The sequence below is a fragment of the Nerophis lumbriciformis genome, linkage group LG01, assembly GCF_033978685.3.
Source record: "Nerophis lumbriciformis linkage group LG01, RoL_Nlum_v2.1, whole genome shotgun sequence".
Lineage (NCBI taxonomy): Eukaryota > Metazoa > Chordata > Actinopteri > Syngnathiformes > Syngnathidae > Nerophis > Nerophis lumbriciformis.
This window is the reverse complement of record NC_084548.2, coordinates 54,773,273-54,800,681: the sequence shown is the minus strand read 5'-3', so window position 1 is coordinate 54,800,681 and position 27,409 is coordinate 54,773,273. Positions and strand designations below refer to the sequence as shown.

Sequence of the window (27,409 nt, the reverse complement as noted above, 5' to 3'; positions counted from 1 at the left end):
TTATTTTATTATATAAAAAGGTCAGTAAATGATTCTAAATATTTGTAAACGCTTTGAAGTGGGAAAGGGGTAGGATTAAATAAGCTTTGCTTCTTCCTACTCCTTTTCGGGCATGATGTAAAATGAAATGATATGAAATTGTGTGATGTATTATGATGTAAGTGTGTTCATGTTCGAAATAAACTAAAGAAAGAAAAGAAAGAAAGTGCAAAGCCATAGGCTCACACAAGTAAATCATTTAAATTTGGAACACAGCATCATCGTTTTCACTGCTTTTTGGTTGTTAGAGGTAGAGTGTTTTAATGTAGAGTTACCATGAATTGATTTAAGTGGACCCCGACTTAAACAAGTTGAAAAACTTATTCGAGTGTTAACATTTAGTGGTACGGAATATGTACTGGACTGTGCAATCTACAAATAAAAGTTTAAATCAATCAATCAGTTGTAATTCTTTTTTAAAGGCACAGAAAACAGGTCGGGTATTGAGAAACTTACATTTATGAATACAAAATAGCATTATCAATGTTTAAAAAAAAGTTTGCTAGTGGAACGTCAACGGTGAAACCGGAAACGGAAGTGGCTGTCGCAGAGGTCATCTCGAACTCGCGGTGGCTGCTGGGAAGTCGGCGGACTGTGCCTGCGCCGAGGAAAGGTGCGTGTCCCCAGTGTCCGCTCGCCGAGTCGGGATTGCGCCTCGCGAAGCTGCTGTGCGGCGTTCTTTTTCATAAAGTGACCGAGGACACTGCGGCGTAAGAAGAGTCGGCGTGCGGTGGGGGCGGGGGAGAGTCGTGTATGTCATTCAAACCACAGCAAGTTTGATTCATTGAGCTAGCCGACGTTAGCCATATTCGTTGATTCATATAGCACGCTAGGTCCTTTAGCACGCCTGCTAGCCGGCTAGCTTGCTCGGGAGCTAGTTTGACGATCCAAGGGAGACCAGACCGCCGAGTCGACTGCTCAACCTAGCCTAGCATTTTCGGGAAGGAGGCGGCGGGTGGCGAGCAGCAGCGGGGTCGGGAGAACGCGACGGCGTGGAAGTGTGCCAGGAGCGGCTGATGAGTTCAGACCAGAGCGGAGAGCCGCCGTTGCTGCAGGAGGAGGCTGACCCCGGACCGAAGACCGGTGCGAAGGACGAGGCTCCGCCGAGGAACGAGGGAGGGTCAGGCGGCATGGTGAGTGCGGCCTACACCGGCTAACACTCCACACCTCAATCTTCACGATTAGCAGTTATTGAGATATTTAACCCCATATCCACTTAACTCTAAACTACAAAGTTGTAATTTTTGCCTCCATGTGCACACTCCGATCAAGTTATTGATTACAATGCGTAAGCAGTCTTAGACAAAGCAGGCGCACTTTGTCGTTTTATTTGTATAATGAGTAACATTCTTATCACTGCAGTCCTTCGCGACAGACAGCTAGCACAACGTTAGCTTCAAGCTCATTAAGTCGTTTGCTGAGTAATCATTAGCTAATAAGTTATAAAGCCGCGTTTCAAGTGCGAGGCGTCATTTTTTGAACTCGGCTACAGTCAGCTGATCTCTAAAACGGTCCACGGTTGATTATAGAAATATATTTCCAAGGAATGAATATGAAACGTTTCTTCAGCCCCCAACGTAGATGTTAGCTAATCGCTCTTGCAGGCTAAGCTAGGCGAGCTAGCACGGGAACATGCGCCGCAAGGACCCGGCCTGGTGCTGCGCCGTCTCGTCAGCTGACTGGACTTGAGAGAGAGACGTACTAGTTTGGGACTCCCAACAATGTCGCGAAAGGCTAATTCGTTCTTTTCCAAAAAGTGTCTCGGTCTCCGTTTTTTCCCCCCTGACAGCTGTTCTTGTCAGGCCCACGACCGCTCCAGCCAGGGGGCAGGGCTGCTTCAGTGTGCAGGTGGCCAATGTCAAAAGAAGAGACTTTGTGGACTACTTGCACCGTCCCGTCTTAGTTCTATTGAGCTTTTTCCCCGTGCGTCTATCGTGAGATAAAAGCAGGGATTGCATGTTAATGAGTCAAATCGTCTGTTTTTACAACAGGTGCACATTTACCTGACTTTTTAGTTTGTCCTCACTCCAGGGTCATTTATTTCCAAGTATTCAGACCTGTTGCTGCCTTCATTATATATTTATTTTACCAGGGCTTTCAACCTCAGAGTACTTTGAAGGGGAACTGCACTTTTTCTGGATGTTGCCTATAATTCACAATCCTTATGTGTACAGCTCTGGTAATGGGTACATTTGCACCCACCTGCACAAATGTACTTCAAAATGTAACAATCAAAATAAATATGACTTTTTTTTTGTTTATTCGGGCATGCATTTATAATATGCATTAGTTTGACCATTTAAAATCAACGATAATAAAAAGGAGATGCTTGGAAATAGCATAAAAATGCCCCAAAAACTTGGAAAAACGCAAATCATAGCGTTACTTTTTGGTGTAACCATCATGAGCGTTCTGTTCAGGTATATTTCTTTTATATTTTGATAAATCATATTTATGTATTACTAAATTTAAATAGGTATCGATCAATCTTTAAGCTGTGTGTATTTGATTTCATTTTGCTTTTGACATCTTATTTAGAATTGTAGTTGAAACTTTTACAACCTTGTGTTGCGTTCATGATGGCGTAACCAAACTAGATTTCATTTAATGATCTTATTTTTAATATTTATTCCCCTTTTTTACATTTAGTATATTTAAATATTCATTTATAAACATTGAAAACATTTCAAATATCAATAAAATGCAATTGCCTTCATCTTATAGGGTAATAATTTCGCCACACCGAGTGTGTGTGACAATCATTGGTACTTTAACTTTAATGTGTAGTTACACCAAGTCATGAGCGTAACACTAAGCTTCATCACTTTGACTTGTAATATCTCTATTTCTGGTGGTGTTTTATGTTTTTTTTCTTTTTGGAACATGTACTATACGTATAATACAATAAAGTCCCATATAAAATTATGTTTCTAGCAATACTTTAATTTTGCCTTTGAAAGTAACACTCCAATGTCTATTAGTGGAGCTGTACACATATGTAAGACAAGCACACATGCTTTTGTTTTTTATGCAGTGCAACTAATAAAATGCAAGCAATAGTCCGCTTACAATGGTGTCTATGGGAGTCGCTCTATTCTGCCTATTAAGTTTAAAAAACATCCAACACTTCCATCAAGGTTTTATAGACATGTGGTAAGTATATAATTATGTAATGTAGTAACAGGCACATTCATGTTACCGTGTAATGTTAATGTCTTTTGCTCATTTTAGCTATACGGCGGCACATTCATTTCACAACCGTGTCAAAACGTTCCCTTTTTCTTTCAACAGCATCACTGATTACTACTCACTGCAGACTTCATCCAATCCACTTTATTTATATAGCACATTTAAACAACAAAAATGTTTCCAAAGTGCTGCACAACAATATTAAAAGCAATATTCAAATATTATCCTTAGCTCTACCAATGACTGAATAAAAACAATAAATAAATATAAAAACAATATAAAAATAAATATGATTAAAAACGATTTTAAAGGGTAAAACCAATCAAAACAGTAAATAGAAATCAAAATGTATAAAAAAAACACAGAGGACCACACAACTACCGTAGTGTTAAAAGCCAAAGAATAAAAGTGGGTCTTAAGACGAGACTTTTGTCTTGTTTTTTCATGTATATATTCATTTCACACCATATTCATTGCACTTCTACATTTTTTAAATTTTTATATATTTGCACATTGTTTTTCTAGCATGCACACATCGCACTGTATGGAATGGCCTCAATCTCGTTACCTTGCGTAATGACAATAAAGCTGATTCTGATTCTGATTCTAAAACACTCCACTGTGGGAGCAGTTTGAACATGGAGGGGCAGAGTGTTCCAGAGCTTAGGGCCGACCACAGAGAAGGCCCTGTCTCCCCTGGATTTAAGTCTGGTCTTGGGCACCACGAGCAGGAGTTGGCTCTCGGACCTCAGAGCGGGCACAGGAGTGTACATTTGGATGAGGTCCGAGATATACTGAGGTGCCAGTCCATGTAAAGCTTTAAAAACAAACAGCAAGGTTTTAAAATCAATTCTAAAATGAACATGGAGCCAGAGTAAACTCTGAAGAATTGGGGTTATATGCTCGCGTTTCCTGGCCCCTGTTAAAAGTCGTGCTGCCGCGTTCTGGACTAACTGCAACCGGGAGATAGCTTTTTGGCTAATGCCAGCATAAAGTGCATTGCAGTAGTCCAGGCGACTTGAAATAAAAGCATGCACGACTTGTTCAAAAAGGTTAAAAGATAAAAACGGTTTTACCTTTACTAAAAGACGAAGATGATAAAAACACGATTTTAAAACACCATTGACCAGAGTACTTTGAAGGGGAATTGCAATATTTTCTGGATTTTGCCTATAATTCACAATCCTTATGTAAGACAAGCACACATGCTTTTGTTTTTTATGCAGTGCAACTAATAAAATGCAAGCAATAGTCCGCTTACAATGAAGTCTATGGGAGTCGCTCTGTTATGCTGATTAAGTTAAAAAAAACCATCCAAACACTTCCATCAAGGTTTTATAGACATGTGGTAAGTATATAATTATGTAATGTAGTAACCGCCGCATTCATGTTACCATGTAATGTTAATGTATTTTGCTCATTTTAGCTATACGGCGGCACATTAATTTCACAACCGCGTCAAAACGTTCCCTTTTTCTTTCAACAGCATCACTGATTACTACTCACTGCAGACTCCTAGAGAAACATACAGCTGGGCGATATGGCTGAAAACTATTTCACGATATACAGTTTTTATATTGATAATTATTGATACTTTTTGTGACTTACAGTAAAACAGTTTTTCAACTGACCAGCAGTGCTATTTGTCAGTGGAGAGACTGTCTGGTAGCCAGGTAGGATGTGCGCGGTAATATCATATATTTTATTACTAAGGCAATGAAATAAAGTAGATTTGAAGGTAGTTGCAGATTTGAGACACTAGTTGGCCGTAGTGTATAAGCTATTGAACACTACACAGAGCACTTTGAGAAGCAACTAATGAAACCCACACATTGGAATTGACAGGATGTTGCCGCGCGGTCTGCATTAAAACCAACAAAACTAACGACAAGTTTCTGTTATTGAGTTGATATAATAAGATATCACAGTTTCTCTTTTCACTCCATGCAGAGAATCCACGGCAAGACAGACGGTGCAACCACTCAAGTGTTATGAGAGTATTGTATGTGTGTGTGCTCTCCTTTAAGAATGGCAGTATGTTGGGTGATTGAGGAGAGGGAGCGGTAGCATGCAGCAGTAGTGACAAATGTGTCTGATTGTGCCCTGCAGAAATAGGAATAAAGCGACCATATTGTCACGAATCGGCGGCCTCGTCATTCCGACCCGAAAGCGGAGCTTAGCAGACCCATTGTCGGGTAAAGTAAAAGGTGTTACCCCCCGACGAAAACATCAGCCCTGGAGGGAACGTCTCCCCTGATCTCCTCGACTACGGTCTGGGAGCCGAACAGCAGCAGGAAAGGTGTAGTTGATACTGTTACGTGATTGGCTGTTAGCGTGTCCCTCCCATAGCTCAGTGAATACTGTTAACTGATTGGCTGTTGGCGTGTCCCTCTCATTACTCAGTGACGCTTTGTTTTCCCAAAGCGCTAGGGACTTAATGATCCAAATCTTGCATAATTTTCTGTCTTCTTCCTACCAAAAAATAAATATATATATATATATATATATATCGAATATTTTATCGAATGCATTTTATATTTATACCGATTGTCTATCGCGATATATATTGATATCGTATCATCGGCCCAGCACTAATGAAAACACTTACTGTACAATAGGGCTGCACGATTATGGCCAAAATAATGATTATTTTCGTCAATATTGAAATCACGATTATTTACTGTTAAGTAATAAATTGTACAAAAGACAAAGGGCTAACTAGAATAAATATGCTATAGCAGAGTGCAATCATAAAGTGCAAACCAGTGGAAAAAGTAAGATTATGGACGAAAGGAACAGATTACAGTATATATAAGACATGTCTTTGGTCAAATAAAACATTACATCTGTTATTTTTGGCATGTCTTTAAGACGTAGATGGATAGTCCCTCAGTGCATGGTTAATGTTACAGTTGTCTGTATTTTGGGTGCCCCCGCTATTGTAGCTGATGGTAAGGGCTTTGTGCCGGTGGCAATAGCCCGCTCTGTTGCAAAACCAGCTTTATAATGACGGCGGTTGAGAAAAGATGGGAAGTGTTGTTAATGCTGCAACTCGATTATTTGTTTGGATGTGCACACCAACACAGCTTTGCCGTATAACTTGTTGTGCCATTTATTGTTGGTTTGTCCGTGCGCAACATTTACGGGTTTTGGGAAACAAGCGGGAGTGCCTAAAGAACGACGAGGTGTGTGGTCATGTCCGGAGTTAAATTGCGTGAGATGCTGACTGTTAGTATGTTGATATATTCCCGTTTAGATGAAGAATGAATCATAATCCTCGCTAGGAAAAAAATGGGGTGCATCTAGGGCTGCACAATTAATCAAATTTGAATTGTGTTCACGATTTTGACAGCTACCGGGTACCTACAGGCACGCATTTTAACCCCAAAAACACGACTGCAGGGCTACCTGAAAAGGCTCCCGCTCAGATGAATGCAATAGTCTGTCGTCATCACTCTTGTTTTTACGGATGGGAGCGAGTCAGCGCAACCACTCGCCACATATGTATAGTGTGTGAACATATCACCCTAATCTTGTTAAGGACATGAATACCTTGCTTATTTTGCAAAGCAGACCTTGTTTTTTATGGCAATACATCTGTGATACGGGAGCATTTAAAGCGGAGGCATAATGTTCGACATCTAGAGGATGCGATCTCAACTCTGTAAAATAGTTAGCTTGTTACTTTGCTAACTAGCTAGCAGGTGTGAGACAATAATGTGTGAAAAGTAGATTTGACCATATTAAGTCAAATACTTGTTTTATTTGTCTGAAACTTCAGGTGTGAATCAGCGTCTGCTAGGTGATTATATGATCGTGATCAATGAACGCGATTGATTTTAGTTTGAGCACTGTGATCAGCTGTTACCACAATTACCTTGATCAAACGTGTGCGTGTGCGTGCGTGCGTGTGTGTGTGTGTGTGTGCGCGCGCGCGCAGTCGTGGTCAAAAGTTTACATACACTTGTAAAGAACATGCTGTCTTGAGTTTCCAAGAATTTCTACAACTCTTATTCTTTTGTGATAGAGGTTTTGGAGCACATACTTGTCACAAAAAACATTAATGAAGTTAGGTTCTTTTATTAGTTTATTATGGGTCTACTGAAAATGTGACCAAATCTGCTGGGTCAAAAGTATACATACAGCAATGTTAATATTTGGTTACATGTCCCTTGGCAAGTTTCACTGCAATATGGTGCTTTTGGTAGCCATCCACAAGCTTCTGGTTGAATTTTTGACCACTCCTCTTGACAAAATTGGTGCAGTTCAGCTAAATTTGTTGGTTTTCTGACATGGACTTGTTTTTTCAGCATTGTCCACATGTTCTCAATGGGGTTTAAGTCAGGACTTTGGGAAGGCCATTTTAAAACCTTAATTCTAAAGTTAAAGTTAAAGTTAAAGTACCAATGATTGTCACACACACACTAGGTGTGGCGAGATTATTCTCTGCATTTGACCCATCACCCTTGATCACCCCCTGGGAGGTGAGGGGAGCAGTGGGCAGCAGCGGTGGCCGCGCCCGGGAATCATTTTGGTGATTTAACCCCCAATGCTGAGTGCCAAGCAGGGAGGTAATGGGTCCCATTTTTATAGTCTTTGGTATGACTCGGCCGGGGTTTGAACTCACAACCTACCGATCTCAGGGCGGACACTCTAACCACTAGGCCACTGAGTAGGTAGGTGATTTAGCAATTCCTTTACCACTTTTGATGTGTTTGGGGTAAATTGTACTGTTGGAACACCCAACTGCGCCCAAGACCCAAACTTTGGGCTGATGATTTTAAGTTGTCCTGAAGAATTTGAATGCAATCCTCCTTTTTCATTGTCCCATTTACTCTCTGTAAAGCACCAGTTCCATTGGCAGCAAAACAGGCCCACAGCGTAATACTACTACCACCATTGTTGACGTTAGGCCTGGTGTTCCTGGGATTAAAGGCCTCACTTTTTCTCCTCCAAACATATTGCTGAGTATTGTGGCCAAACAGCACAATTTTTGTTTCATCTGACCACAGAACTTTCCTCCAGAAGGTCTTATCTTTGTCCATGTGATCAGCAGCAAACTTTAGACGAGCCTTAAGGTGTCGCTTCTGGAGCAAGGGCTTCCTTCTTGCATGGTAGCCTCTCAGTTCATGGTGATGCAAAACACGCTTGACTGTGTACATTGACACCTGTGTTCCAGCACCTTCCATGCAGACTTGCTTTTTTGTGGTTCTCGGTTGACTCTTGATCATCCTGACCAATTTTCTCTCAGCAGCAGGTGATAGCTGGTATTTTCTTCCTGATCGTGGCAGTGACAATTCTTTGCCATGTACTTTATACTTACGAACAATTGACTGCACAGTTGCTCTTGGGACCTTAAGCTGCTTTGAAATGGCTCCAAGTGACTTTCCTGACTTGTTCAAGTCAATGATTTGTTTTTTCAGATCTGTGCTGAGTTCCTTTGACTTTCCCATTGTCGCGTTTGTAACCGAGTCTAATGACTGCATCACATGAGCCCTATTTAAATGGGCTCAGAGAAGTCAACAGGTGTCGTCAATCATAATCACTCACATGAAGTTAAGAGGCCATGCCATGAAGCTAATTTGATTTGCTTGTAACTTTTCTACATCACCAAAATTGATCATGTATGTTGCTGTATGTATGCTTTTGACCCAGCAGATTTGGTCACATTTTCAGTAGACCATAATAAATTCATAAAAGAACCAAACTTCATGAATGTTTTTTGTGACAATGTGCTCCAATCACTCCATAACAAAAAAATAAGAGTTGTAGAAAATATTGGAAACTCAAGACAGCCATGACATTATGTCCTTCACAAGTGTATGTAAACTTTTGACCACGACTGTGTGTGTATATATATGAACAAAATGACAGTTGTCAACTGATAGCATATATTACTTAAATTAAACATGGTGGAAATGGCTAACTAGATACTACTGTAGTAAACCGTAGAGATGCAACAGTACTCGGTATAATCCTGCGCGGGACAATCTGACTTTAATTAAAAAAATCAACGGTGATATTAATCGGGATCAAATGATATGAAAAAATGTATTTATCTTTTTTTTTTTGCCATATCGCCCAGACCTAGCATCGGCACAATAACGTCAATTAAGCCACATGATTTTTATAGTGTGTAGTGTTTGCTCTTTAGAAATTACTTACGTTAAAATAGTCCGTAAATAAAATGTAAGGGCTGTAAATAAAATGTTAGGGCTGTAGAATAACGCTATTTCCTTGCTTCTTTTTATCAGAGTTTGGGAAGTTTTATATGGCATCAGAGCAGTGGCAAAATTGTTACGCATAATAAAAACACACTGCGCGTGCTGACTAATTTTGTGCGACCTTCCAACTTTTTTGGCACTTAGGGTTGTGCCTTGAATACCTGGCCCAGCAACTCCCATTTTTTCTGCTCAGTCACATTAAATGCCCACTGTTACCTGGTCAGAGCTGATTTGAGGGAGCTATTGCCGTCAAAATGTATTTCTTCTGAAGAAGAGTAGTCTGTACAGTCTTAAAGTTTAGACAAAATAACCCATTCTGAAGTAAAAACATAATACCTCACAAAACGACTTTGCGGATGCAGTGTGTGTTTTTAGCGTATGATAATTTGGCCACTGTTCTGATGCCATAGGTTTTTCTACATCAGAAAAACACACAAGTAAGCCAAGGCATTTTCTGGATCTGGTCTCCCACAACAGTAATTTGACCGATTACAGAGGAATGATAAAATAAGTTCAGAGCGATACAAAAAAAAATATTTGCGGGGAGAGAATATCGATAATTGTATTTAAGTTTCAAAATGTTTACTTCTTCCTAGAGAAGGCATAACAGAAAGTAATTACAAAGCACTGTCATAAAGAGACAGTTGCATGCATTTCTGTTAGGGGTGTAACAATTGATCGGTAAATGGATTTATACTCCTAAATTTCAAATATATGGATCTGTGCTCAGCAAGTTGGCCTTCGGTAAGATAGGTATCAATCCAACATCGATTTAAAAGGCAATATCGATTGTATTGATACCGGTACTAGAAAAAAGAAAACATTGCATTTAGAAACGGCAGATTTTATATGAAGTTTAGCACTTTTTAATGCTAAGTACGCTAAACGTTGTCATCAAAACAAAAATGGCGCATACCTTCATTGGTCGAGAAAGGTCATAACAAATGCATAAGACACAAGACATTATCATTAATTACAACACAAAAACTTTCAGCTCCAGCACAATTGCAAAAGCCACAACAAATAAAAACGCAGCTGCACAATAATATAAAGCCACAACTTAACTTTAAACCACAAAGGCTGCGACAAACAAAACAAAAGTGACAGCAGAGCATGTTCGCCGACGCACCAGGTTGAGACGGATGGTTAAAACGGTGTAATGAACAGAGTAGTATTATTGGAAAAAGTAAAGTTTTTTATGATTGAAAAAGTTGTCATACTTTACTTACTTTTCCAACTTTGTTCATTACACTTCCGGCCATTTTGTCAGTGTGTCGCCGAAATTTGTCGGCTGTCACTTAAACAATGTCTGTATGATGTTCCGTGTTTATAGAGTAGAAGCAGTTCAAACTACTGCTAATTTAATCTAAAAATATTTTGTTGCACTTAATTTCTTAGGCAAATCTACTGTTGATGAACCTGAAGACTTTATTTTAGATAATAATTTTGTATTATGTTGAAAAACAACAGCAAAAGTTCAAAATGTTGGTTACTGTACTTTTATTGTACCGTAAATGTCTTGAATATTGAAAATAGGTGCAAAAAAGGTTAATTCAACCGAAAGTTTTGGTTGCACTTTATTCAAATATGATGCAAATGCATTGGCCATTAATTGTTCACTTGCTTGATTGTAGCCATAATTCAATTATATCCAACTCCCTTACAATTTTTTTTAAAAATATAGGAAACTTCACTTGAAGTGTCCAGTATCCAGCGTTTTTTTTTACAGTCACATTGGTTGAATTTCTTTGCTAAAAAGTTACTTGATAGATTTCAATTCACTAAATTGTTCTGGATTAAATCGTTCTAAAAAAATATAATTCCTGAATCTGCTCGGCAACCACAAATTTTGAGTCTAATCGTTAAAACAAATTGTTACACCACTAATCAAAATTTGATAAAATAAGGTAGTGTCACTGTCACATTACTATAATTCACTAATTACTATAAATGTAACATAATTGCCTATACTGACAATCTCCATCCTAATGAATGAAGACTACTTTTTTTTTTTATATTAAATGCTAAATATTTATTTTTATATTTGTATTTAGAGTTTAAAAACATTTAAAGTAGTGTCACTGTTTGTCAGACACCTAAAATATCATGGTTGCAGTTATGTTGCATTAAAACGATGTCATCATTTATGCACTATTTCTCGGGTTAAATTTAGCAGCAAAATATAAAATTACTTATTTAATTTTTTTTTCCTATTGACACATGGCCATAGCAAGACATCATTGATTTAAGTCATACACTATCTTATATGGTATCATATCATGAACTACGCTGAGATTATCAGTCCTTCTGTTAAATAGTTTGAATTAGTTTGCAGTCTAAAGGAACTTGACCAGAGTGAGACACATTATTAGCTACCTCTACACACTGGTGTTAAAAGGGTATTCAGCATTTAGACTCTCCTAGCCCATTATAAATATCTAAACCGATAGCAATTAATCATTTTGATTGTCAATTTGAATAAATGCCCATCACTAATTCAATCAAAGGTGATTATTTTGCAGCGGTCTGGTAAACAATGATGTTTTAACGACAGACATCTGTCCATGTTAGTTTATGGTCCCGGGCTAATTTTTTCATGCTATTTTCAGTTTCCATTTATTTAACCAGACATTTTTACTTTACAGGTTACATCTAAGGGCACCAGTTTGAACCCTAATGCCAAAGTATGGCAGGAGATGCCCATGACCCCCAGTGAAGCTGTATCAAACAGCCCCCATTGGCCCCCCTCGGACCTCAGTGAGGGTGAGATCTGCTTCTGTCTGCCTTGGGAATGATCCACTATGCCCATGTGTAAAATACAACTTTGGCCATTTTTTGTTATTGATAAAATGTAGATATGATCACACGTGCACTACTAACAGCCTCACAGGACATCAATTTAACGTTACAAAATGTAACTCTTACCAGGTTACTCGGAGCCGCCCTTTGCCGGTTGCAAGCCGTACACTGTGGGATTCACAGGCCTGGATAACTGCAGCTCCACAGCAACAGCTGAGATAGTAGTAAATGGAATGGACCCTCCAGAGTTGGGCTTTTCCCCTGCCGAGTGCACCACGGGGACCTCAGGTTTGTCACGCCACACCGCATGAAGTGCCACGGCACACACACCTAACCCTCTACTTTCCCCTTTCTTTTAATCATATCACGGTTTCTGCGGGTCATTAAAAAGGATTAAAAGTCATTAGTTGGACTTTGCGAAAATTAAGGGCCTGAAATGGCATTAAAATGCATTAAATACGATGTCCACTGTCATTAAAAAAAATAATTCAATTGTAGGCCTGGGTTGATGGTCAATAAGTCAATTAATGGAACAATAAAAGAAAATAAACTTTGTACCTTTGTCAGCATCAATAAATTGCTGTTTGTGTGTCTATCTTTTCGGGTCTGGCTTTCAAACTGGATACAAGAGGTCTCTGTCTCTCTTAGCCCCTGAACATGTTCATTTGAAAGTTGAATAAAAAGAGTGGAGTGAAGCCTTGTGTCAGTCATCCACAATTGTTTCAATATGAGGAGGCGGGACCGCGTGCTTACACAGAATACACAGACCTCGCCTCATTAGTCGCGACTCAATAGTGAGAAGCATTGCAAAGTTACAAAAGTTAGGAGTAGGGATGTAACGGTATGATGAAAAACCGTGGTGAAATTCTAGACGGTTAGGAATTGAAAAAAAAAAGTTAACATTTTTAATTACCGAAAACCCATCATTTATCAATGCATTTAGAGAACACTGCTTACTTCCTGGAAACGGAGGCGCTGCAGCGCTGGCGCATGCGCACAAGCATCGTTCGGCTTGAAAAAACATGGCGGCAAATACACAGACTTTGCTCTGAAATTGTTCCCTCTGAGTAAACGGAGCCAATTGCTTCGTTGCACTTCATTTCATTCAATTCTACTTCCATGGAGTCTCGGCATGCGTTTAAGAGCGCACTGCTGTAATTACATGACAGGTGTGGACAGTATTGGAGACGGACACATTTGTCCCACACTAAAGTTTCATTTTGAAAGTGCAACATAGCGTCCTTCCATCAGCTGCTGGGACTGGGAGTTACCATCCAGCAGGCGATATAATTGCAAAATACCCCCTCTGTGAGAATTAAAAAATACAACTAAATGCATCATGTAATGAGGAAAAACCTGACATGTTGATGCTATTAATGAGCAAAAAGACAAAAATGTGTCTTTAAATATATGGATAGCGTTTTTCTTTTGCCTTTTTATTAGACATTACAAATTACATGATGACATAACGTTTACAACCCAACATGTTTTACCAAACAATGAATAAATGTGTTTAATAATTGTGATTTCTTAATATTGATAACAATTTTATTTTGGCTATAATCGTGCAGCCTTATGTGTAAGGCGAGATCTTATATATGAACACTGTTTTTATCTATATGGACAAAAAGGCCTGTTATGTCTTAGGTCCAAAAGGTGCCATCTTGCACAATTTTCACATTTGTTATTTTGTTTCTGCTATATTACTTTGTTTATAATGCTTTTGTTGCTTTCATATGCACATGACATTTTCTACTTGAGGTACATACATACATTTTGAAAGTGTTTGTGTTTTTTTTTTGTTTTTTTAAATAGAACTTGGTTAAAATATTTCACTGTAAAAAGTTTTAGTACATTTTGAGCACATTTAAAAATACCATAATAATAATAACCGTGATAATTTTGGTCACAAACGTGATAAGAAATTTTCATTCAGTGACATTCCCAGTTAAAAGGAAACAAAATGATTATAAAGCCAAATGTCTCTGTGGGGGAATATTTCATCTTCAAAGTGAATGAGCAACATGAGCCCATCAGCAAGGTTAAATGAGCAAGTATGTCGTGATGGTTTTTCCAACTGGGGGAAACTGCACTTTCTAGATGTTTAAAATGTATTGAAGTGCAGTTATTTGCAAACAGAGCTTGAGTGACCATTTTATTTTCATGTTTCTTTACTTATTTAGGATTTATTGACCTTCCAATTACAATGGTAAAAGTACTACAGTAATAAAAAATGTTTATTGCGTTTGAAATGGTTATTAAGTTGCATTAATATTATATATTATGATTACATTAGTTCTTAATTTGGCCTCAGTTAATGTAAACTTAACTTATTCAATTTTATCATTTTCAAATGCTGACAATTTTGTCTATACCGTACATACATTTTTTGATTTGCAGTAGGATATGGGCATTAAATTAGTTTTTAGTTGCATTAAATGGCATTACGGTACATTTGTTGATAACTGCAGAAACTCTGTCAGATACAGTGAAGCATATAGTGCTAATTTTTATTACTATTTGGCCAGGAATTGACTGTACTTGGTTCTATTTCTAGTACCTTGTCAGCTCGGCTTCCAAGCTTATATGCAGGCCTCAAATTTTAACTTTTTAAGGTCAAGGCAAGTGTTGCCTTAAAGAAGGGCTCATATTTTAGGACACCAAGGCAAGTTGGAAGGGCACCAAGGCAAACATTATTTTCTTTCGAGGCAGGTGATCCAAAGCATGCATGCATACACACACATACATATAAACATATAAACAGTTTTTTTTAAATTCGTTATTAATATCAACTTGTCAGGTTTTTGTCATTACATGATGCCTTTATCTCTATTTTCACATTTTGATAGAGGAAAGTATTTATTTTATTATTTTATTTTTTAAGTTATGTAAATGCTGTATCAGGACAGATCCATTAAGAGTTTGAACAGAAATGTCTTGTAGAAATTAACTATACACAATAACGCATAACAAAATGCTGTGTCACATGAATGGTTTTTGAAGTAATACCTTTGTGACATGAAAAAACACAAGTAATGTAAAAAAAACAGGGTGTTTGATATCAATATTAAACTTGAAGCAGTTTGGCTAATGAAGATGAAGTCTAATAAACAAGCTTTGTTATTTTCCAACAACGCCTCCTTGTGGTTCAGTGCAACAGTTTGGCCAACAAAAATAAAGAGGAGTGACACCTCCCACATCGAATACACAATCTTCACTGGCTGCGCTCAATTCGATGAGATGACAAAACATTTTAGCTAGTATTGTTATTTGAACACTGATACAGTTTGCAGTTAAATAAAGGAGTGATCATCCCAGTAAACAAACTAAAGATGTTCCCGACACATCACCAGCTGCATGTTTCTTCACATCAGTAACTTTGTCACAGCTGATGGACGCTCTATTGAGAATAATCAAAGCAACATCAAATAGTTTTCTCCTTCGCTGTATACTTTTAGTGTGGGGACAAGTGTCTGTTTCCAATAATGTCCACACCTGTCTCTATCCAAACACAGCAGTGCGCCCTTGAAAGCACGCCGGGAAGCGAGGGAAAATTAGGTTAAACCAAGCGCTTGGCTCAGTTTTCTGAGGGAAATCTCCGGGGCAAAGTCTGTGTAGTTAGTCCGCCATGATTATCAAGCCAAACAACGCTAGTGCACATGCGCCTGACTTCGTGTTGCCTAAAATGCATGAATAAATTACTGTTTTTCGGTAATTTAAAAAAATAGACTGTATTACTAACCGTCTGGAATTTGATTGCGAATTATAAGGGGACAAGCGGTAGGAAATGGATGGATTATCATTATACCGTTTATTGTTACATCCTTAATCCATTAACAAGTAAAAAGTTAAGGGCGGTCACGGCATGTTCTTGCCGCAGATGCTGGTCAATTTTAGGCCATTACGGCAAATGATGAGGGTGGTTGCCGTGGTTAAATTCGAGCCCTGTATATGGGTGATTAAAATTCCCATATTTCATTGTAATATTTGGGGAACTTTATGAACTGAGAGCTCGTGAGTGCGCCGATATCTTGCTCAGTGCCATCCATACTTGCTATACGTGGTACATTTCTCCAGAAAACTTGGTTCCAAAATCTGCCTCAGAGGCTTTTGACATGCATTCTAACAGCAATGTTTGAAGATGGCCTGAAGTACAACAATATCCAAGAAGACCGATGTCACACGTGCACTTTCCATCGCGGCACATTAGCATGCACCCACCTGCACCTTTGTTTTCCCACAAGCTGAATTTGGGTGAATGGTAGACTCCAAAACAGTGGGCAGGTCCTGCGGTTGGATTGGTATGTGCCAGCTGATTGCGCCTTATTTTTGAAACTAGTTTCTAATTTGAAACTATCCAGCTTCCCAATGCCGTTCACACTGATGTATGTATGTATGAATGAATGTTGTGTCGTCGTTGCTCGGGCAGGTGGACGGACATGCATACGCCATTATTACTACTAGTCCTGCTGCTATTTAAGAGAACCCACGAGACTGCTTTGCCACATGCTAACACAAATGCTTGATTTTTGTGAATAACATGACCAGGCAAACCCTGTTTTCTAATGAAGGCACTTTGTTACACTTTTTTTAACTTCTTCCAATTAGGTTTATTTTGCTATTTGACACACAGCATTGCATTCTGTAGTAGATTTGATAGGTCAAGGTGGGAATAGATTTAAGTTTGTCATAAAGAGAGCGTTTCTTCCAAAGACCGTTATTATAAACGCATCTTGTCACCCCCTATAAAAAAATATTTTTTACACGCTCTAGAGTCCAAAATTGAAGATCAGCCAGTCTCATCTGAGAACCTACGTGAGTCTCTGAAAAAAGAGCTGGAGTTTTACTTCTCAAGGTAAGAGTTCAGTTCACTTAACCTTGTGTTCAATTTTTAAAAGAGGACTCATCTTTACAAATGTTTTTTTTTTAACATTTAGAGAGAACCTCTCCAAGGACCTGTACCTAATGTCCCAGATGGACAGTGACCAGTTTGTCCCTATTTGGACCATTGCTAGCATGGAGGGCATTAAGGTCCTCACTAGTGACATGGAACTCATTTTGGATGTGTTGAGATGTAAGTGACATGTTTCAGCTCCTCGATGCTGTAAAAAAATGAATCTAATTTGCGGCTATCCCCCCTGCCCCTCAGCATCGCCTATGGTACAAGTGGATGAGAAAGGGGAGAAGGTGCGCCCCAACCACAAACGATGTATTATCATACTGCGGGAAGTCCCTGAAACCACACCCATTGAGGTAAATAGCACTTCACAATAATGGCAAGTGAAGTAAAGCTGTTATTTTGTTGTAACATGAGGCGGCACACGCTGGTTAACTTTTTTAGGAAGTAGAGTCCCTGTTTAAAAACGACAACTGTCCGAAGGTGATAAGTGTAGAGTTTGCACATAACAACAACTGGTACATCACATTCCAGTCAGACACCGATGCTCAGCAGGTAAGAGCAACTTCTCGTATAATCAGACAAAAGGCTGCTGTAAGACTTTTCTTAGGTTTGTATGTTATTCTGTCCCTAGGCATATGAATACTTGCGAGAGGAAGTAAAAACATTTCAGGGAAAACCCATAATGGTGAGAAAATTCCCTTTTTTTTTTTTGGTTTGGTGTATTTGTCACATAGGTTTACCTACTTCCCCCTCCTATGTTGACAGGCCAGAATAAAGGCAATCAACACATTCTTTGCAAAGAATGGCTACCGTAGCATGGACAGCAGCCTGTACTCCCAGCAGTCCCAGAGCCATTCCCAGTACAGCTCCCCCCTGTACATGCAGCACATCTACCCACAGCAGCAGTACCCGGTCTACGGCATTGTGCCCCCCACCTGGACAACCTCGCCCACGCCGTACTTTGAAACTCCTTTGGTGAGACACACACATACTGTCGATCTAGTATTCCAAATATAATGAATGCAATGTTAGGTGTTCACAAAATCGATAGCAAAAAAAAAAGTCCTGCTGTTGTAACTCAGCCATAATGACATGCATGTGTGGTTGTCCAATCCCGTGTAGGCATGAATCGTTAAACAAATGACTGTTAATAGAATCCACGACCACACACAGCTCAGTCAGACTCGATGATGAAATCATGACGCATGGAGGGAGATTGTGGTGTGAAGTAACTGACTTTATTCATCTCTTTTTCCCTCCCCCTCGCTCTCTCTATCTCTCTCTCGCTCTCTCTCGCTCTCTCTCGCTCTCTCTCGCTCTCTCTCGCTCTCTCTCGCTCTCTCTCTCGTCAGTCTTTGACTTTTGAAGTCCGGAGCTTCACTCACACCCCAATGAACCAAGAGATTATGAGATCTGAGGGTCAAATGACTTGAGATCGATATATGTCAGTCATATGGCTGCCATTTTACAGCTTAAGGGTGATGGGTCAAATGTAGAGAATAATTTCGCCACACTTAGTGTGTGTGTGACAAGCATTGGTACTTTAACTTTAACTTAACTTTACTAATGTCTTCAAGTGCGCTTTGTTGTGTTAGAATGACTGTTTAGTAGCATAAAATAACTAATTAGTTTGTTTCCTTCTTTATTATGTCTGCTTTGTTAGCCAATTGCCATTTAAAATTGATCTAATTCCTTTTTCTGCAGGCACCTTTTCCCAACAGTACCTTTGTGAATGGATTTGGCTCTGGACACTATAAAACTGGCTCTGGTTCTCTTACAGTCACTCGACCTTTTAACAGAAATCGGTAAGGATTCTTCCATTTGGTCATTTGCGCTTTTCTTCAAAACGCTCTTGTTTTTATTTGCTGGAGACAATCAAATAATTAAATAGATATGATCATTACAATGACCAAAAGAGAAAATTGTTCTTCACTCCCTGTCTTCTTACTATCCCTACAGTGTACCCCTCTATTCAAGAAAGAATGTAATAAATGCCTTCAGGTACAAATATTATGTTTCATAATAAGCTTCATTGCTACCCTCATATCTTCCCATACGGCAGCCAAATGACTGAATCCATATCTCTGGGTAGCCATTTTTTCTGCCTCTAAACGTTTTTTAATGATTTAAAAGGGTCATATTACGATGTTTTTAAATCTACATGTAAAACACTTCCTTGTGGTCTACATTACATGTAATGGTGGTGCTGTGGTCAACATTTTGCATACATTTGGCTTAACAGACCATTTTAAGCCACTTTCTGACTCTGAAAATGAGAATTTGTAGGACTGTCTTCTACACGCCTCCACACCCCGTTTCTTTCAGCTGAGTAAGACTTGCTCCACACCAACAGCCATTTTTGTAGTTTTAAGGAACTGTATTCAGCCAGACACCAAGTTATTTAATAATAGTTATATAGTGCAGTGCAGACTAAAAAGATTATTAAAATGTAAAACAATACATTAACAATGTAGGCTAAACCCTAACTCTAATCTAGGAAACATTTGAAAATTTCATATCACGGTTATTATGACCAAAATTGTCAGTTATTATTAACACGGTATTGTTGAATGTGCTCAAAAAGTACTTTTACACACACTGACTGTTATTTTTTTAAATAACTAAAGTGAATACACATTGTTAAAAAAAACACTATTTTCTTGGATGTTTTGTTTTTAGGCTTTGCTGGTAGTTTCTTATTTTTGTATCTGTTTTAATGGCTAAGTTTTTGTTGTTTTAAATATTGGTTTATGTTGCGCTTAAAATAATTTTAATTAAAAGTATGCATTGATTAAAAAATAAAATTATAAAACTAATATTATTTCTGGCGGGCGTTGTGGCATCCTACTCTGTTCAGTAGTCCTTGAACACACCATATAAAAATCCTACGTCTCTTTTCCTCTGAGAATAGAACGATCACTCTGTAGTAAGAGAGCAAAGCTTTTCTGTTAAATGTGCACAATTGAAAAGCTTAGTTGCTCAGAGTTGTTTAAATTAGTTTAGATTGGGTTGGGTCGTTTCTTAATGGGGAACGATATTAATGCCTCTTGTTTTCATTTTTGCGTTTAAATGGGAACTGCACTTTTTGGGGATTTTTGCCTATTGTTCACAATCATTATGAAAGACGAAACAACACATGTATTTTTTTTAATGCATTCTTACTCGTAAATAAAAGTCTGCTTACAATGGAGCCAATGGGAGGTACTCCATTCTGCACATAGAACCCAAAAAATAACCATCCAAAAACTGCCAACAATACCCTATTTACATTTTGCAACTTAAATATTAACCAAATATTAGTGAGATTGTTATTATAAGCGCCAATGCCAACAAACTATTTATAGCGGGGCTATGATCACAAGGTTGTATAACTATGTTGACATCGGCTGGTGCACTGCTTTCTTGCCTTGGAGTTAATGGAAGTTTATATGCTAGATCATAAATAATGCCTCTCACCTTGATAGTTGAAAGGTGAGGACGTAATCTTACAGGTTGGTACACTTTGAAAGGCAATTTGTACCTGGAAATGGTGAGAAAGACATGAAAAGACGCTTGGTAAAATTCCCCAAAAAGTGCAGATCGCCTTTAAGCTAGCGAGCTGGCGACAGTCAGTCTCTGAGTTAATCAAAGTGCATTTATCAATCATGATTTTTCCATCATTTTAGTTTAAAACGGTATTACACACTGTCGGGAATTTTACCGCGGTTATCATTTTTACTGTTTATCGTTACATCCCTACTGTACTGTAAATACATGTGCCAGTGTCTGTCTTAAAACTCACCGTGCCATAAATTGTATGATCCGACTTTGCAATTAATTGTTTTGGGTAAATCCTTCTGTATTTTGCCTTTTTACCGAGGCAGCGCTTACTTTGCCGGTCTGCATCATGATTGGCTGCTTCCTGTCCGATTAGGTACCTGGTCAGGAAACACAAAAGTTAAGCAGGCACTTTTTACTTCTTCACATATATAGCTGTCTGCTGTCAAACTCAGTCACTATTGTCTCAAATTCTAAAATGCTCATTTGGAACACGGCAAAATTGTTCAATAAGTATCCTCTACAACACCTCCATGGTAAGAATTCAAATGTTATGCACTTATGGGACCCCCTAATAAACAAAAAAGGGTACCAACAGGCAAGAAAAGCAGGTTCCGCATAATATGACCCCTTTAAATTCCTGTGCTAGCTCATTACAAAATTATTTGAGAAATAGCAGCAGAAGCTATGTGATTTAAAGCAATTGGCTTTTCCAGTTGTTGCCACACTGCCTTGATGCATTACATATAACACTTCACCCTTTCATTTTAATGAACCATCCATCTTGTTTTTTTAGTTGTTTTTTTTTTTCTTCATGCGGGGTTTCATTGCCGTTTGCTATGTACTGTGATGCTTTAACAATCGGAAGTCCGCCTGGCTCTTTTTGCAAGGAGACAACAGCACTTCTGTTTTTTGCTGCTAAATGTCCGCTTCAAATAGAAATATCTCAAAGGACACTTCTTCAGTCAGACCCAATGATGAAATCATGACTCAGAGGGAAATTGAGGTGTGAAGTAACTGTCTTTGGTTCTCTCTTTCTCTTCTTCTCTCTCTATCTTCTCTCTGTCCTTGCCTGACAAAGTCAAGTGCTTCACTCTAATCCCAATGATTTTTAAGATTATGAGATCTGAGGGTCAAATACGTGTGAGATCAGTCCATGCTGGGGGGATTTTGATGTCATCAGAGAAATTAGTGTTTGTCATGTGCTATTAGAAGCTTGTGCATGCCTTAATGGCTATCAGATATTTGATTGGTTGCAAAGTACCAACAAAATGGTATGCGTTATCTCCAAAGAGTCATTTGGACACCTGTCACAAGCACAGGTGTCCAAAAACCCCTCTTTGCATGTATAAATGTTTAGCTTAAGGAGGCAGAGTTATCTTTTTGTTGACCGGTGTTTCCATTACTGCGGTGCAGTGCAGAAAACACTGGTTACCAGTTCTAATTTGAAGTGCAAGCTTTTCAGTTGACTATTACGTGTTCCTCTCCTTCAGAAACCACACAAAACCCCAGGTTAGGCCGAACGAGTTAACATCGTCCGTAACTCCTGTGTCATTGGAAAGTCTGACAGGACTGCGCAGTCCACAGCCTCCTGTCCCTAGCTCTGCCATCTCTAACCCAGCCCAGCCGGCCTCTGACCTAAGCTCTATGTTCTCGCATCTTTCTTCCTCCTCCTCATCTTTGGACCCTAATGATGACAGTAGCATGGCTGCACGTGGACGGTAACCATGGTTTTACTTCTATTGCTGTTTGATGAGTGGGGTCATGAATTCAAACTTTGACCTTTCATTCTTCTTGCATTTCAGAAGAGGCACCACTTACAGAGGAACACGGAGGCGGCGAGAAGATGACCGTATTATGGTACACACCTTCATTTTTTTTGTACATTAATTTAAAATGGCAGAAATACCTGACCTTGCTGTTTGGCCACATGTCCTTGTCATCCCTCAGAGGCCTGTACCGCTGGCTGAAGTAAAAGTGTCACCTCCCAAGTTTGACTTGGCTGCCACTAATTTTCCTCCTCTTCCTGGCTGTGTGATCAGTACTCAAGGAGAGCCAGTGCTCGAAAACAGAATGTCGGATGTCGTTCGCGGTTTGTACAGGGACAAGGTAGGGGGAAAAGTCATAGACAAAAACAGAAAATGTACATCAGTGTTGCTACAAACATGCAACTTTTTTTTTATTGTTTTAAGATGGAACCGGTAAATAAAGAAACCACTGTAAGCCCAGCTCCAAGCCAACCTGTGGTCACAGAAGATAGTTTGACAAGCTTAAGTCCCACCAGAACATCTGCAAAGCCTGTCACACAACCACTCGCAACTTCAGCTCCTAGGTAAGTAACTTGCATAATAACGGTTTGACAAGTTAAATGGTCTGTAATAGCTGTGTGGACGTTTAAAATCGCATGTTTTGATAGTATGGGGAGTCTGGAGAAGAGGGTTGAGCGACCGGAGCTCAGCATTCCAAAAGTGACCCAAAGCACAGCACCCATCCAAGCGACAGTCAGCCCGTCCTCCACACAAGCCGTGCCCAGCGCCAGGCCTCAAGCAACTACTGTCTCCACCCCAGTGAAGCCCAGCATGCCTACACCTGTTCCTGCCACTGTTCCGACCCTTTCACAGGTGAGAATTTGGCTCCCTCTGCAGGTAGAAGTTGTCTCAGCAACAGAAATGTATTTGCCACTTGTTCCTTCGGTCCCTTAGAGTGGGGCAGAAGTTATGCCACTTTTTTTTTCTTATTTGGCCTGTGAACGTCTTGACCCCTAACTGCTAAAGATTTTTTGACAATTGTCACGTTCACATCTTATCTACACTACTTGGGCCTGGGCGATTAAAGTGGTTTTATCGATAAATTCAAGTTTATTAGGCGACGCATTGAAAAGCATTAAAAGTCATTAAATGGATTTTGCAAAAATTAAGGCCTGAAATGGCATTAACATTAAATTCAATCTCCAGAGGCATTACAAAATGTATTCAATTGTAGGACTAGAACTATAGTAGTAAGCCAATCAATTGAACAATAAATGAATATGACCTTAATAACTTTGCCGTCATCGATACATTGCTACGTCTGTTTGTTTTTTCTTTGGCTGTGGCTTTCAAACTGGATACAAGAGGTCTTGTAAGGTCTGGTCCAAAAGCGTGAAAAGTGCTACCTTAATACGGCAAAATGAAACGGCTCTGGGGGCCCGAACTTTGCCATTGGTTGGTCACTGTAGATGTGTAGTCCTTAACTGTGACACCATGTCATGTTAATAAGAAAGCTGAGCTTGTTTCATACACAAATCTTTTATTTCAGTCGTATCCACTTCGACACACACAGCTAATAGCAGCTCTGGTGACGCAGGCACGACGCATTGGCACAGCAGAGACGGGTAAACTCTTCAGGCCAAGACTCAGCTGTCTCCGTGCACCTCAGGGAGAAACAGCATTTCTTTCTGTTTGAGAACAGAAATGTACAGATTCTGGACAGGGAGGATGGATGATACGAAAGAGTGAGGGAAGCCATTTAAGTCAAGGTTGAGAAACCATCCCTAAACAGAAGTGGTCTGCATAACCTTCTGTCTCCCACATACAACACTATCCCCCCCTAATGATTTTGTTTATAGGCCATATTGCCCAGGCCTAAAATGACTTTAAAAATCAAAGATGTTAGTCATCAGCTTACTTTTGACACTTTGACATGTTAAGGCCACCTAACTGAATTACATAACGTATACACACTTTTAAAAGTTAAGCGGCTGCACTTAGTTTAATACAAAGTACCATTGTTGAAATCTTCAAGCCTTCCCAGACTTGTTTTTATCATGTTCTGGAATGAGAAGTCTGAGAGATGCTTAGGACTGAGATGGTCAAGACAATCTTTACAAATTGGGAGAAACTGCCTGAGGACAACCAATCACAAGTGATGCCACTTAATCACTGAGGTCGTCTAAAAAGTTGCTCTAAACAAAGACAATTGACTAAATTAATCAGTTTGAAAGTTTGCATGTTTTCATTCATTTTTCTTCTTGTTCAGGAGCCACGTAAGCTCAGCTATGCTGAGGTGTGCCAACGGCCTCCCAAAGACCCCCCACCTGCAGCCCCTGCCTCGGCATCCCCCAGCAGCACGGCGTCAGGCCAGCCTTTGCGTGAATTGCGTGTGAACAAGGCTGAGGAGCCAGGCTCCAGCAGCGCTCCTGGAGACAAGCAGGAGAGAGGCCATGTCAGGGAGGGTGGACGGGAGTTCAAAGACAGCCGGCCCATGCGTGACCGTGACTTTAAAGCCCACTACCGCAGCAATGGCCCCAGAGGCACTGGCGGGCTCAAGTTCCGCGACCAGAAGCGGCCGCCTCTAGCACGACGCCACTCTCCGCAGGGAGGTTACAGGCACACTGGCAAAGAGCAGAATATTCCACCAGTGTCGCCAAAGTAAAGACGACAAACAAACTTTATGAATAGAAAAAAAGATGTATGAAAATATACATGGATATATATGTATAATTATATTAAAATGAATACGTTAAAAGCAACAACATTATGGTAGCTACCTTCCCCCTGGAACTTGTCCACAGAAAAGCTTTTAAAAGGGCAACAAGAGTGGGACACCCAGGACTGACGGGCAAAATGGCGCCTGATGAACTTAAATGAGTGATTTAAAAAAGGAAATATGAATCGTACTTGGCCTTTAGCTTTATGCTGAAAAGAATTTAAGTGATTTTTATTGGAGGTCATCTCATTTATTTTCTGCTTGGGAGAGGTAGGATGCTGATCTACCGGTTTTGATTTCAAGACTAGACGTCAGGTCTGTAAGAACATTATGCACTAAAGGAAAACATGCATATGTCATGTACATATACAAAGATATCACTAACACACAATGAGATGTCTTTTTTTTTGTGTGTGTGCTTAGGTTTGCAAGTATGACTGAAGGGTTGACTGTTTATGCATTGATTGTTAAGTGCTGCATTGTGCTGTTGCACTGATTTAATGAAAGGGTGTCAGAGATGGAGAGACTCAGTCCTGATACTGGACACCGTGCTCTTGTAATGTATATTAATAACATGTTCTACGGCCGGGTTTAAAATTACGATGGTCAGACACCAGAAAGTGACGATTAATGAGTTTATGCGCCTTTTTGTTTTCAAGATAAAATCCACCCTTGGCTGCGCACTGTCCTGTTGGGCGGTGTGGATCTGCAAGCCTGGTCCAGAGTTTTCACGATCATTCTAATATCGCCCTGGATGAGTACAAAACATTGATAATCAGTCAGGATCTCTGTTTACATGTTTGTTTAGTGTAGCGAGAGGCCGAGGTGGTTAAATGTGACTTGATTTCCCTGGTGAGTCACATGATATCCAGGTAATGCTTCTATCTGTGAACTGCAGCACCGCATATAAAGACTGGACAGTGGTTTTAGCTAAGAATAATGGCTACACTACATTTGGAGGTCATGGATGTAAAATAATTGCCATTGTTTTCTTGTGCTATGCGCCAGCTGCCTGCTACAACAGTGTGCTAGGATACAGTCGGCTAAATAATAATGTAGTCTGTGGAGATGGTTTGGCCCAGCAAAACTGGATTTTGAAGAGACGGTAGAGATATAGTCGGCTGTGCTGTTAGTTCTTACCCTTCACTAGAGTGGGAGATTTCAGTTGCTATAGTATGGAAATCACAGTTTGAGGCTTCTGACCGCTTGTTTGTGCTTTTTAGGGTGGGTTTGCTTTTTTTTTCCTTTCTAAAATTTGGACAAAAACTAGTTTAGAATGTTGAGGTTTGACTCACTTGTATGTATTGCTTTTTAAATATTTATTTTAAATGTTTTGGATGCACAAGGCTTTTCTCCCAATCTCGGAAGGCCGGTTTCCCCCACAGCTGTGCGAAATCGCATTGGCAAAAATCAAATCATGCCTGTCATTTGTAACTGTTGAAAATGCTGGCAGAGAGAGAATACTTGATGCGTCGACTTTGAGGGCGAGAAATACAGTAATGTAACCGATCACTGGAGCTATTATTTGGTTTTCATGAATGAGTTTTGAGCAGCCAGTGATTTTGTCTAATTAAATAAATGCACTAACATCAAGATGAATTTGCTCAAAATAATGTGAAATCATTTTTAGAAGCATATGGTTGACAGGCTTGCATATACCCACCGATAAAAGAACCCGCCACCCCTTTACCCCTGTCCTTTTTATGTTTGGGTTATTTTTGTTCATTTTGATTGGGATTGTAAAAGGAAATATAGTTAATTGATCAAACAAGTGTTTGAGACACAATCCTAGAACTGCAAGAATTGTCACCAAAAAATAAATTATTTTGATTTGAACTTTCCTGTCTCACATTTATTTCTGCTCCTTTCACAGTTCACTTAAAAGTCAGGCTCTAAAGCAAGGGTGTCAAACGTACGAAGGGCCAGATCAGGCCCGCGAACAGGTTTTATCCGGCCTGCGGGATGAGTTTACCAAGTATAAAAATTAACCTGAAATGTTTGAATAAATGAAACTGCTGTTCTAAATGTGTCCACGAGATGCCGCGGTAGCAATTATTTGTATCTTTGTAGATAATCCTACATATGTACAAAATAAACCATATGATTTTAGTACATCAGTCAAGGAAATTGAGCAAACAACATAAATAACATCCTGCAATTTGATTTTGATATTTTTTTATTTTGATAGATTGAAAATTGACACCAGTGAGTTGACGAACATTATCACATTATTTATTCAGAAAATATAAATAAC

General features: G+C 39.4%; 1 protein-coding gene across 3 annotated transcripts; it reads left to right on the top strand.

The window, feature by feature from the left end:
• The first annotated feature begins 609 nt into the window (after positions 1-609).
• Positions 610-26,991, top strand: larp4aa (La ribonucleoprotein 4Aa). Of its 3 annotated transcripts, XM_061987075.2 has the most exons (18): positions 610-1,172; positions 5,338-5,527; positions 12,098-12,215; positions 12,381-12,539; positions 17,025-17,106; positions 17,189-17,325; positions 17,401-17,504; positions 17,593-17,703; positions 17,783-17,836; positions 17,917-18,126; positions 18,856-18,956; positions 19,111-19,152; positions 22,182-22,409; positions 22,494-22,548; positions 22,639-22,797; positions 22,881-23,020; positions 23,105-23,309; positions 24,706-26,991. In XM_061987075.2, exons 3-18 carry the CDS (start codon positions 12,149-12,151, stop codon positions 25,099-25,101), a joined length of 2,250 nt encoding a protein of 749 aa, XP_061843059.2. In that variant the 5' UTR covers positions 610-1,172; positions 5,338-5,527; positions 12,098-12,148; the 3' UTR covers positions 25,102-26,991. The 3 variants fall into 3 exon arrangements, with proteins under 3 accessions (XP_061843059.2, XP_061843043.2, XP_061843049.2); XM_061987059.2 differs by lacking the exon at positions 5,338-5,527; XM_061987065.2 differs by lacking the exons at positions 5,338-5,527; positions 19,111-19,152 and having other exon boundaries at positions 611-1,172.
• Positions 26,992-27,409: the final 418 nt, after the last annotated feature.

Excerpts from the sequence above, each read along its gene's own strand:
- larp4aa (XM_061987059.2), top strand. The coding sequence starts at position 1,056 with ATGAGTTCAGACCAGAGCGGAGAGCCGCCGTTGCTGCAGGAGGAGGCT. Across the intron at positions 17,107-17,188 it reads CTGGAGTTTTACTTCTCAAG|AGAGAACCTCTCCAAGGACC; the intron begins GTAAGAGTTCAG and ends TTTAACATTTAG. Across the intron at positions 19,153-22,181 it reads AATGTAATAAATGCCTTCAG|AAACCACACAAAACCCCAGG; the intron begins GTACAAATATTA and ends CCTCTCCTTCAG.